Source organism: Chionomys nivalis, chromosome 11 (genome assembly GCF_950005125.1).
Source record: "Chionomys nivalis chromosome 11, mChiNiv1.1, whole genome shotgun sequence".
NCBI lineage: Eukaryota > Metazoa > Chordata > Mammalia > Rodentia > Cricetidae > Chionomys > Chionomys nivalis.
Window position 1 is genome coordinate 17037287 of NC_080096.1, and position 12588 is coordinate 17049874.

Sequence of the window (12588 nt, forward strand, 5' to 3'; positions counted from 1 at the left end):
AATGCCACCCCGTTTTCTCATGGTGTAGGGAGTGGGAGGTTCTCCTGGATCTCCAGTCTGTATCACTAGCTCCTTCCCTATCACCTCCCCTTTCCTTCTGAACACTGTGTGCCCATACATTTCCATCTCCCTACAAGACAGCTCCTCGAGAGTGGGCACACAGCATGACCATTGCTGAAGCCCCAGGAGCCCACATAACCCGCCACCCGGTGGACGGCACATACCGGTTAAAGATTCCTGGCTTGACCAAGCACACTTCATCCCAACCTTCCCCACTGGCCATCCTTTCTGTTCTGTCCCTTGGGTCACCCTAGCCTGTACCATCCTCGCCCACTGTTCTAATCCCATCACCTGCAGCAGGTCTCTCTGTCTTTCTGTCCTTCCTGCCTCTGCAACCATGCTGTCTTTTCTTGTCCCTGGTGGCCTTGGTTTTAACTCTGGCGACTGTTGGTTCTCAGGCATGGGCATTGTGCCCTTTCACCTCTGAACCTGTTGTCAGCCACAAAGATGAACTCACAGCACACCGCCCCATCACCACCTCGGGTGCCTGTGCCAGGCCATGCTCACAGAGTACAACCTGCATCCTCACAGAGCATCTATGAGGTCTCAGTGCTTTGCTAACCCAGAGCTCCAGGCAGCTCTGCCTGTCTGAGTCTCTGAACTGACACAGAGAGCGATGCTGCCTTGCACTGGGAGATGGCTCCAATGAGTCTCCCCGGATTTGTTGAGGCGACCGGTCCTGGATATGAGCATTAAAGCGACCTTGTGCAGGGGTGGGAGGTGAGGGTGTTCATCCACCCTAATGTGGGGAGGAAGGTGAATTCTCCTCATGACTTCAGAGGCCCAGGGAGGCCAAAGTATGTGGTTCCTGACAGGAAAGGCCCCAGGCTGTTTCTGGTCCTCATTCTAAGAGAGCATGGCTCCCCTGGCTGCCATCTCCCCACAGACTGGCAGTCTCTGGATCCTGTCTAGCTCAGGCCAACAGGAGGGAATTTGAATGGTTACTCCAACTCAAGGCTGTGATGGAAGCCAGAATTTTCCATCCATCTTCAGATACCAGCCTGGGGTTCACAGGGTGAGGCTGGGTTGTAAAATAAAAAACCCAGTACAAGAGGCTGCTTCCAGGGCTGTGCCTTCACCCCTCGACCCTGCCCTGAGGCCTACAGTTCTCTTCAGGGCTGATTGTGTTTTTACACATGAGGATGAGAGGTCCAGAGGGGTTAAGTACCTTGCCCAAGGACACACAGCCGACATGTGGTATATCTATGAAAGGAATCCCTGCACTGCTTGCAGAAGAGTCTCTGGCCCTCGGTCTCCCCACCTAGGGCATAGCAATGGTGTTGACAGGAGCTCAGAGTGGTGAGAGAAGTTAAATCAGAAAGCATTTTGTACAGGGTCTCACTTATACAAAGTGTTCTTTTTAAAAGGGCCACTGTCATTTTCTATTAATCCATAGCTTTAGAATCTCTTGAAGCAGGCATTATAACCCCCTGTTTAACATTTGAAGAAATCAAGTCTCAGAGAGGTATAGTCATTTATCCAAAGTCACAGTGCCTTTAAGCAGTGCGGCCAGTCAGCCAGGCTGGTCCGCCTCCCACTCCCATGCTCTCAGCTCAAAAACTCAGAGAAGCGCTTTCCACCCTGCAGCTTGGGGCTGGGCATCAGTGGTGGCTGAAGCACCAGCCAGCCTGAACAACTACTTGATTTTCTCCCAAGCACGCCAGGACCTGGCCTCAGCTCCTGGAGGGTGGGAAGCTCCCAATAGCCAGGTCCCAGCCAAGAGTGACCCATCATTTTTTCTTTCTTCTCCTCCCAGGGTCCCAAGGACAAGCGGATACTGTCCTCCAGCACCGGTGGCCGGAATGATCAAGGGAAGAAGTAAGGCTTCTCGAGGCCCCCTCTGCCTCTTTAGACTGTTAACTGCTCTGCTCTGTTGGGGACCCTTGAAGGCAGGCTGGTCTGCCTGTTGATCATAGGGGTGCAGTGCTGGGACCCACAGAACCTCTTGGGACTCCTGTATTTTAACTTCCTTTAAGACCAGAAGAAAGGTTGGGTGGTGGTGTATACCTTTAATCCCAGCACTTGGGAGGAAGAGGCAGGCAGATTTCTGTGAGTTCAAGGCCAGCCTGATTTACAAGAGCCAGTTCCAGGACAGCTAGGAAACCCTGTCTCAAAAAAAAAAAAAAAAAAAAAATTTAAAAAAAGACCAGAAGAAAACAGTGTACAATCCAGATGAAGCCTACCAGTCTTTATGTTGGTGCAATAGGGAGGTTTCAGAACAACTACTACCTAGCTGGTAGTGCATCTCAGTGGGTAGAGTGCTTGCGTACCATGCATGGGGCCCTGGGTTCAATGCCCAGCACCATATAAAACCAGATACATTAGTGTATGACTTCATGCCTGCCATCTCTGCATTTGAGAGGTGGAGGTTGGAGAATCAGGAATTCAAGGTAATCGTCAGCTACTAAGTGAATTTAAGGTTAGCCTAGGCTATGTAAGACCCCATCTCAAAAAAAAAAAAAAAGAATCTGATGATATCAGCAGAAGAGTTTTGCTAAGTTATAATAAAACTATGCTTTAACACATATAAACATATACACGCACACACACACAACAGATCCCAGATACCCATACCATGTGGGCTGGCGTTTACTGAAAACACACTTCAAAGCCACAGCTGGGACAGCCTCAGAGGCAGCTTTCCTGCCCAGGCTCCAAACCCTCCTCCAAGAGGTCAGCTGACTCTGGGAGTCTGTCCCCAGCCTCTGGCCTTTGCCTGGCATCCATGCCTACTAGGTGTTCTTCTTGAGGTGGTCTGTGACTTCAGAGTCCTGCTTAGAATCTAGCTTCTCACATGCTGGGAGAGCCTAAACCTTCCCCAGGGTCACCTCATCCGTCCAGCCTGTGGAGAAGGCGTGTGCTCACTTCTGCCATCTTTTCCCCCAGGTTCTACCACAGCATGGACTATGAGCCAGATCTTGCCCCCCTCGAGAGCTCCACGCACCTCATGAAATTTTTGACAGAGAACGTGTCCGGAAGTCCAGACTACACAGACCACCTCAAGAAGAACAACCTAATAGGCTTGGAGGGGGCTGTACAGACCCCCAGCAAGACTGCTACCCTCCCCCCAGGTCCAAGCAAACTGGAAGCCAGCTCCATGGACAGCTACCTCTTGCCCACCAGTGAGATGTACGACAACGGCTCCCTCAACTCACTATTCGAGAGCATTCATGGGGTTCCACCCACACAGCGCTGGCAGCCAGACAGCACCTTCAAAGATGACCCACAGGAGGTGAGGGTCTGCCCTGAGCCCCTCACAGCTCCCTGATATATGTGTGCACATAAGGAGAGAAGACAGTACGAAGGTCGGAGCTGTGTGATTGATGGGAGAAAGTTCTAGGCCTAAGGCTGGGCTGCCACATACTGCTGTCCAAGTTGTACACAGCACAGCCTGCATGGCCGTGCATGTGCGGCCCTGGGCTGAGCCTCCTGCAGCCTGAATGTGCTCATTTATTCTCTTGTGGTTGTGTTTCTCTGTAGTCGCTGCTCTTCCCCGATATCCTGAAAACATCCCCGGAACCCCCATGTCCAGAGGATTATCCTAGCCTCAAGAGGTAACTTGATTTCCTGGGACCTTTCGTCATTTGGGCAGAATGCTGAAGACAACTCCAAAGTATCCGTAGAACATACTGGGCATTCATAGCCTGTTTCTGGGCAGGGGGCTCTAAGCTCAGCACCCCGTTAGAAAGAAACATACCTGTAACCTCATCCCTTGAGAGGCAGAAACAAGAGGATTGCTGTGAGTATGAAGTCAATGTGGGCTTCATAGTGAGTTTGAGACCAGCCTGGACTGTATATTTAGTTCTTGGCAAGTTTGAGCTACATAATAAGACCATGTCTCAATCCTCCCAGTACAAAGAAAACCGAGGCTTGGTTGTCCTTAGTCCTCCATGGCTTTGTCCCTACTCTGGCTCTCTCTAGTTATCTTTGGACCTCCTTTATTCAACTAGAATGTGACCCAACAGAGCTATTAAATAGACCCTCCCAGGACAGGAAAATGACAGGTCATACAGCAAGCCCGTCACAGACCCAGGTCCCTGCCCTGTGCTCCCAGAACGCCCCTGCCTGGAGCCTGTCTCATCACCCTCCTGCTCTCCACAGTGACTTTGAGTACACCCTGGGTTCCCCCAAAGCCATTCACATCAAAGCGGGCGAGTCTCCCATGGCCTACCTCAACAAGGGTCAGTTCTACCCTGTCACCCTGCGCACCCCAGCGGGAGGTAAAGGCCTCGCTCTGTCCTCCAGCAAAGTCAAGGTGTGTGTGGCAGCTTGGGGAGGGGGCGCTGGTGAGCCTCTGCTGGGGGAACCCTTGTCATGCTCTGGGAGAGAGCCTGGAGCCTGGGCTTCAGACCAGGGTGACAGGGCCACTGCACTTGCAGAGCGTGGTGATGGTCGTGTTCGATAACGACAAGGTCCCGGTAGAGCAGTTGCGCTTCTGGAGGCACTGGCATTCCCGGCAGCCCACCGCCAAGCAGCGAGTCATCGACGTGGGTGAGCATGAACCCCGTGCCCTTCCCCCTACGCCCCTTCCCTCTCCTGAGGACACAGTGCAGGAGACAGCATCCTCTGATGGGCGCAGCAGCCCCTCTTTCCTGCTTTGCTCTGGGATAGACAGGACCTGGGACCCCATGGTGCCGGTGTATAGGCCCTGTGATGTTGGCCACTGTGGGGAATAGCGGTGGGCCTGACCTGGTAGCTCAGCTTACCTAGCATGTAGGAAGCCCTGGATTGTACCCACAGCATGGCATAAAACCGGCATGGTGGTGCAGACTTGTTATCCTTGCACTTGAGAAGTAGAAGTTTAAGGTTGTCTTGACTACAGAGTTCAAAGCCAGCCTGGGGCTACACAAGACTCTGTCAAAAGAGGGGTGGCTGTATACTGGGACCCTTGTCCCTGGAACACTCCCACATGGCTCCATTCTTTTCTTCCTGCCCTTATGATATGTCCCCTCCCTTCCTATGCTTCATTTTATCTAATTGTCAATGGTGGCCAGCTGCCTGGCTGTGTAGAGATGGGAGGCGCTTCAAGGACTTGGCTGAGAGGCTCCTTGCTCGAGCTTTCCTTAGCTGTGTGACCTTGAGCAAGAAACCCAGCCTCTCTGAGAGTCCTACTTTCCTCCTGTGTAAACTGACTCTTCAGAGAGTGAGGAGGATTTACACGAGACGTTATTAGTGTCGTGTATCAGGGTCGCATAAATTACAGATGCCAGGATCCCGACTCCGACCCCTGCTGCCCTTGCTGTGCTGTCCCTGATGCACTACCTAAGAGATCTTCGGTTTCGCACCCCTCAGCTGGGGGGTCAGGCACATGGCCTTGTGTGGACTAAGGTGCGGTTCACAGCGTCCCCTCCCCACAGCACCCTCGTCTCTTTCCCGCTGACCTGGTCTCTTGAACTTGCAGCCGACTGTAAAGAAAACTTCAACACAGTCCAGCACATCGAGGAGGTGGCCTACAACGCGCTGTCCTTCGTGTGGAATGTCAATGAGGAGGCCAAGGTCAGTGTGGGCTTGGGTGGAGTGACCAGTGATCACGCCTGGGAGGGGCTTAAGGGGCCTCAGGGTGGTGCTGTCCACTGTGATGAACCTCTAAGGGGTGGTGGCAGCTGGGCTGCACCCAGCCCTTTCCCTCTAAAACCATGTCACTTTGTTAAGCTCATAGCCCCAACTAACTGGTTGTAGTGGGGATCATGTGACCTTGACAGATGTCAGGTCATCAACTCAGCCTGCCTATTCATCAGATGAGATAACTGAGCCTCACAGGAAGGGGCTCCAAGGCCTTGGGAGCATGCTGGCTCCAAAGTGGCAGGGGATGGCTTGATCCCAGACGTCAGCTTCTTAGAGACTGTGGGCAGCGGTGAGCTCCCATTCCCACATCTAAGAGGCTAGAACAAGACACAGTCACAGGGTCCATCAAGTGAGAAGCCAGGGAGAGGGAGCATTACTGGCTTCCTTCATGGGAGCTTGAACCCCAAGCCTCACCCAGATGCCTGAGCCCATTACCAGCTAGGCACTTAGAGCTTTTCTGTGCAGAGAGCTGTGCTGTGGAAAGGGCACCAGCCTGGCGCTTGGGGATGGGGTTCGGGCAATCTCTCTCCAGTCTGTCCTTCCACACCCAGAGCAGGCTCACCACACCCACTGGGCCTGGGACCTCTCATCCCAAAAGCATCTGTGGACCCCTTTTTCCCCTGGGGGGGACATAGAGAAGATATGGAGACAGGCAGGACCCAGCTGGGGTTGTTATTCAAACAGAGCTAGGGGCTAGAGGAGGAGCCTGCCAGTCATGGAAGGTGGGAGAGTTTCATGGGAAGGGGGGGTGGGTTTCAGTGGGGATTTTTCTCACAGCCTTTATTCCCCCAGGCCTGGGTCTGGGATGGGAGCTGGTGGAAGCTGTAGCACAGCTGGGTTGGGTGAGGGGAACTCACCCGAACACTGCAACTGAAGGGGTCTGTGGAGATGCCTCCTCCCATCCCCACCATTCAGGTCAGGGCTTTTTTTGAGGGAAATGTCCCAGAGACAAAGGCCAGACTGGAGCAGCAGGGTCTGGCCCCCAGCCTGCCAAGGTTGAGACAGGCCCCAGGCTGTCCTTGAGAAAACACAGGCTGTAGGTAGACTTTGAACCATCCCCTCACCAGAATGGCCAGTGTCCTTGCTTGACAGGAGAAAGTGCGAGCTCTCCCAGCCTCACAGGATGTATTACCCATCCTCATCTGTAGATAAGACAGAGTCTTCCCAAGCCACAAACTGGCACACTTCCCACTGCTGATCAGTGGGTCCAGCTCCAGGTTCATGTACCCCGACTCCCTAGGGAATGGGCAGCAGCAATTCTTTCTCTAATCAATCTCCAGAGCTGTAGACTAGATATAATCTGGGTGGCCACTGGTGCATGGCTTAGCAGTAAAGCTGTGTCCCTAACTCGCTCCAAGCTGCGGAGAAGTAAACCTTCAGATCTAGTCCTCCAAGGACCCTCAGTGCCCTCCCAGGGTGGGGTGCCCTCAGGGAGCTAGAAAGAGCACACCAGCATAATTCACCAGCACCCCCTTCCCATCTGTGAAAGGGAAGGGGGGTAGTAATGCTTGCCTGCAGAGCCCAAGATGGCCGAAGGGTATTCATTGAACACACAAATCTGAGTAGACCACTTATCTGGCTCCTCACTCTGTCCCTAGGTGTTCATCGGGGTCAACTGTCTGAGCACAGACTTCTCCTCACAGAAGGGGGTGAAGGGTGTCCCCCTGAACTTGCAAATTGATACCTATGACTGTGGAACAGGCACTGAGCGTCTGGTACACCGAGCCGTCTGCCAGATCAAGATCTTCTGTGATAAGGTATGTGTTGGGGTTGGGGGGGATGACACCAATGACACCACCTGTTCCTCTGAGAAGCCTATCCCTCTCGGTTCCTTCCTCTCCATGTGCTTGTCCCAAGTCTTCCTCTCTGCATCTGTGTCCACATTTCTGTCCCCTCTCTTCAGGAGCCTGTAAGTCTGGCTCAGTGGCTCCTTTTTCTCCACCAGTGCTCCTCATTCCTGCTCATCTCTCCCTCTTGCCCCCACCCCCAAGCCCTTCATTGTCTCTTTAAGCTCCCTTCTCCATCTCTCTCATGGCCTGAGCTGACTTTGAGGAGGCTGAGCCACATGCTGGTACCTGCCCATTTCCCACTTTCCCTGTGACCTGACCCATATTTATGAGGCAAACCAGCAGCGGTGGGCACGGCCAGCCCCTCCCTTGGTCCCCGGTGAGCACCACCTCACTTTACAGGGGGCGGAGAGGAAAATGCGGGATGATGAAAGGAAGCAGTTCCGAAGGAAGGTCAAGTGCCCGGACTCCAGTAACAACGGTCAGTGGACGGGGCCACCTGGGGTGGGCCAAAGGGACGGAGGCCAGAAAGGCTGGTCAGGGGTTGTGTGGAAGGGACCTCGGGACTCAATGGCTTCTTTCTCCCAGCAGGCATCAAGGGTTGCCTGCTGTCAGGCTTCAGGGGCAATGAGACCACATACCTGCGGCCCGAAGCTGACCTAGAGACCCAGCCTGTGCTGTTTATTCCTAACCTGCACTTCTCCAGCCTACAGCGCCCAGGAGGGGTGAGGGCAGGGCAGGTGGAAGGGGGACTAGGAGGGAGCCCTGGATCTGGGAGGGCCTGCCTAAGCACCCTACTGGGGGCTTTACCTGCCACCACCCTGATTGCCCGCTAGTGTGTCTCCAGATCCTGCTATTTATAAGCTAAAAGAAAGCTATCTCTGTTGAACTGTGAGGGGTTCAGAAATGACCAGTGACCATGTGGGTGTGCAGGAGAACCTATCTATCAAACCAGCTGAGCTCGAGCTCACATGGAGGAAAGGAACAGAGTGACGTGTGGCCCTGAGCCATCTCCTGCCCTCTCTGGGCCTATTATGGTGCCCACCGAACAGCGAAGCAGCAGTAATGTCAAAAATGCAGTGGACTCAGGGGCATTGCTTCATCTCCATCTTCCTGTTATCACTAGTCCCCAGCTGCAGGCCCCGCCGCTGCAGCCCCTGGCCTCTGGGTTTGCTGGCATCAGGCTGGCTCAGTCTGCCAGTAGTACTGGAGCAGTCCCACTGTGTCCCTGAGTCCCTGACTCAGCAGCCTTAGCTGGACAGTTCTTCCTGACTTGAGACCCCCAACTCAATTAGGGATTCCTCAGGGCAGAACACGCAAGGAAGGCCCTAGCATGGTACCCACCCCCCTTCCCTCCCCAGATGCTCTACTCTTTCTCCTTGCACCTGACCAGAAATGTCTTTTCTTTTTGTTGCAGGTTGTCCCCTCAGCAGGACACAGCAGCTCTGACAGGTACAAGAAAAGCAGCCAGGGTTCTGTCCTTCTCTGAGCCCATCGCCTCTTGCCCTTCCCCTGCCGCCGGGAGCTAGGCCTAGATCTTCCCCTTCCCACTGAAACCGCCTGGGTTTTTATGGGCTTGCCTTACACGGAAAGTTGGCGGATCTCTGGCGAGACACCTGCTTGTAAAAAAATAAAAGGCAAAGAAAGGCCTCTGAGATGGGACTACATAGTCGGGGAAACAGAGCAGAGCTGTGCTGGACGCCCCCTCCCCAACACATCACCTCCAGAGGCCACAGTCACCCATGCCCTTCCCTGTCGCTCACAGCCTCTGCTCCAGCAGCCTTTGGGGACCCCGAATATTTGGAGGGCGAGGCAGGAGGGCAGGGTGGCGTGAGTGTGGGCCACAGCTGACTTTGCTCTCAGGCCATCTGCTAGAATCCATTTCTCCCTGTAAAGAGCACAAATGTTCCATATGGGGCTTTCGCTCCAAACTCTCTCTCTCTCTCGTCACCTTAGACCAGCCCTGGCAGGTGGGAAAGGTGGAGCCATGGCTCTCCTGTAATGAGGAAACTAGGGTCCAGAGAAGTAACGCAGCTCACTCACAGCCACCCAGCTGATAAGTAGCAGAGGCAGGACTTGCACCAAAGCTGGTCTCCCTCCAGGCCCCACTGTACCCACTCCTTTCTTGGCTCTACCCGTCAATGGTTTGCTCCTTCTAGAAGATAAAATGTGGGTGGTGCTAAGGCCATGCAAGTCGGACCACCTCCTATAGCATGTCATCTCTCTCCATGGTCAAATGTACCACCTGAGGTTAAAGACAGGACCTGGTCCGGCATGCTGCCAACAAGTGGCAGGGCTGGGGTCTGACCCAGCTTGACCTGCTCCCAGGCTTAGGACTTCACCTCTATCCTGATTCTTTGTTATCCCTTCCTGGGGCCTTCCCTGTCCCAGGGATCCCTGGAGGGACAGCTGTCCTCACTAACCCCTCTCTGCTGTCCCCACAGGCTGCCTCTGAAGCGTACCTGCTCACCCTTCGCCGAGGAGTTTGAGCCTCTTCCCTCCAAACAGGCCAAGGAAGATGACCTTCAGAGAGGTAGTCTGAGCCCTCGGGGTCTCTCAGAGCCCTTCCAAATGCCCCCCAGAGCCTTCCCGGAAGCCCCCACGCACCCCATGAGGTTTTCCCTGAAGTCTCCCACCCAAGACCTTATTCACACCTTGGAGTGCATTTAAGCCAAGATTTGGGGGTGGCTGAGAGCACTCCAGAGCTTGAATAGATGATAGCCACAGAGATGGAGGACATCTGTGGCTTTTACCCTGATTGGACATGGCTATCCCAGAGCAGCTAGAGCAGGCAACAAGCCTGCTGGGCTGGGCGAGGCCCACGGTTCTCTAAGTGGATTAGAGTAGGGTGGGCTCCCATGTCTGGTTGTCCGGTTTTGATATCCTTAAGTCTGTGATTGGGGGCTAGGGCATAGAAGTCCCTGAAGGCTTTGATGACCAGGGGAGAGCCACCAGCACCCAGGAACCAAGCTTAGCCATGGACTTGGAGGGTTTCTGAACATTGTCACTGATTCCAGAAGCAGCTCTGAAGTAGGGAGCAAGAACACCTATTTACATACAAAATAAGGTTCAGCGGTGTTGAAAACCCCTAGTCAAGGTAACTAGCTGCCAAGTAGTAGAACCAGACCCAAGATTCAAACACCCCCGGCAAAGTATGGGCAGTCTAGAAAGGGCTAGAAAAAAGCTTGCCCCTTACATTAAGATCATGTCTTTTAAGACCCGTCTCCATCCCCTGAGATCCTCCCGGCTCAGTGTCCTCTCTGTCGCCCTTGGTTTTCAGTTCTGTTGTATGTGCGGAGGGAGACAGAGGAGGTGTTTGATGCGCTAATGTTGAAGACCCCGGACCTGAAGGGGCTAAGGAATGCGGTAAGGTGCCTCATTTCCCACAGGGGGGCTCTGGTGGGCTACTTTTTCAAGCCCTCAGCAGGGGGCCAGGGCCCTGCTAGGGGGTGTGCCTCCAGGTCTTATCACCCCCATAAGAACCCTGCTCCACCCTGAGAGTCACACACGCCATAAATCCTCCTTAATCTGATGGCTGCTGTCTGACAGGCCAGGGCCTTTGTTGGCTTTGCAAACCTGTTTCTGTTTTAATGGGAATGAAACCCACACACACAAAAAGGCTGGGCCCAGAGACATTCATTTTTCCCTCCCGGGGGGCCTCATTCCTCCTGCTTACAGGACTTGGGGGTGACTGAGGGTGGGACTGTATCTGGGCAAGGAGACCTTCCCCAACCCCCAGTCACCTGTGAGCTGGCAGAACAGCCCAGCTTGGACAAATGGATGGCATCTGTGGCCTCCAGGGTCACCAGGGCCTTGGACTACAGGGTGGAACCTCTTAGCTCAGCACCTGTAGCTGGCAGACCTTTAGCTACCTTCATGGGCTGCTTGGTGGAGGCTCACACGCCAGACATTCTGTTATGTCTGCCACAAGTGCCTGCTTCCCCTCTTTCTCTACTGGGTACTGTTTAGCATCCCCTCACTCCAAGAGGTCAGAGACTTGGCAAAGTGCCAGACCAGCCCAAGCTCTCTGCCCTCTGGGCTGTCCTGTTCTTATAACATATTTTCAGCCTGCTTGGCATCAGCCCCAGGAAATTGGGCTCACAGAAAAGTCAACAACGTCACTTGAATAGAGACAGAATCTTTGGGCTAAGCTGCAATTTACAGGATTAGCCTCATCTCTACCCACTCTTGACTTCTCTGTTTCCAGAGGCGGAGAACTTGCCACTTTTCTGATAGCCCCCACTACCTCTATCTAATCTGTTCCCAAAGTCTTCCATAGACAGACTTGACCTCTGTTCCCTGGCAGCTTCCAATGACACCGCCATTCAAATAAAATCTAGGGACATTTCTAGTTTGGAGGGATCTCTGTCAGTCTACCCAGGACCCTGAGCCCAACCCTCTGTCAGTCATGCCCAGAGGACCACCTGCCACTGGTGTCCCAGGCCTGGGCATGGCTGCAGCTTCAAGTTCCACGAGGCACCAGTATTTGACTCTGACAGTGGGCCAGACCAGTCCTTTCAGAGTCATTTTGTGTGCATCCAACCTATTGCCACACCCATTTCACAAAAGTGAAACTGTAAAAGACGTGGGAATGCTGTTCAAAGTTCTACAACTCTCAGGGTGTGGTGGAGCACACCTTTAACCCCAACATTCCAGAAGCAGAAGCAGGTGGATCTCTGTAAGTTCAAGGCCAGCCTGATCTACACAGTGAGTTCCAGGATGGCCAGGACAGTGTAGAGAGACCCTGTCTCAAGCAACAATGGTAAAACTCTGCAACTTCGGTGAAGGGCAGGGACCACTTGCCTGGGCTCAGTCAACCTCAGAGACAAAGTGGCCTCGTCTGTAGAGGAAGCTCCCACATGGACAGAATGGGCTTTTAGGCTCTGAGCCAGGCTCGGGCGCTTGGAGCTTGGCGTGCCTCCACCATGGGCTACAATTACTCACTCCTGCCCAGAAGGGGAACATGGGGTTACCCCACCTCATAGCAGAGCCAGCAGCATGCCCATTGCTCCCAAGACAGTGACAGAGCCCACTCCTGGGGGCTTTGGCACATGGCAGCATCTGTCCTGGATGTTTACATCCAGTCCTCTGGGGTGGACATTCTTGCTGTTGAGATTGCACAGGGTCCCCAGCCGGTGACAAACAGATCCTTAAACACAGATTCAAATGTCAGGCG

General features: G+C 53.7%; 1 protein-coding gene across 1 annotated transcript in view; it reads left to right on the forward strand.

Moving 5' to 3' along the window:
• The window catches only part of Grhl3 (grainyhead like transcription factor 3), a 28854-nt gene that overhangs the window by 10608 nt on the left and 5658 nt on the right, over nucleotides 1-12588 (forward strand). The window contains exons 3-14 of the mRNA XM_057784561.1: nucleotides 1817-1878; nucleotides 2947-3292; nucleotides 3541-3614; nucleotides 4162-4315; nucleotides 4440-4551; nucleotides 5462-5556; nucleotides 7224-7382; nucleotides 7815-7893; nucleotides 8004-8137; nucleotides 8830-8864; nucleotides 9857-9945; nucleotides 10693-10778. Coding sequence (XP_057640544.1) covers nucleotides 1817-1878; nucleotides 2947-3292; nucleotides 3541-3614; nucleotides 4162-4315; nucleotides 4440-4551; nucleotides 5462-5556; nucleotides 7224-7382; nucleotides 7815-7893; nucleotides 8004-8137; nucleotides 8830-8864; nucleotides 9857-9945; nucleotides 10693-10778 — 1425 coding nt within the window. The remainder of the gene's footprint in view (nucleotides 1-1816; nucleotides 1879-2946; nucleotides 3293-3540; nucleotides 3615-4161; nucleotides 4316-4439; nucleotides 4552-5461; nucleotides 5557-7223; nucleotides 7383-7814; nucleotides 7894-8003; nucleotides 8138-8829; nucleotides 8865-9856; nucleotides 9946-10692; nucleotides 10779-12588) is intronic.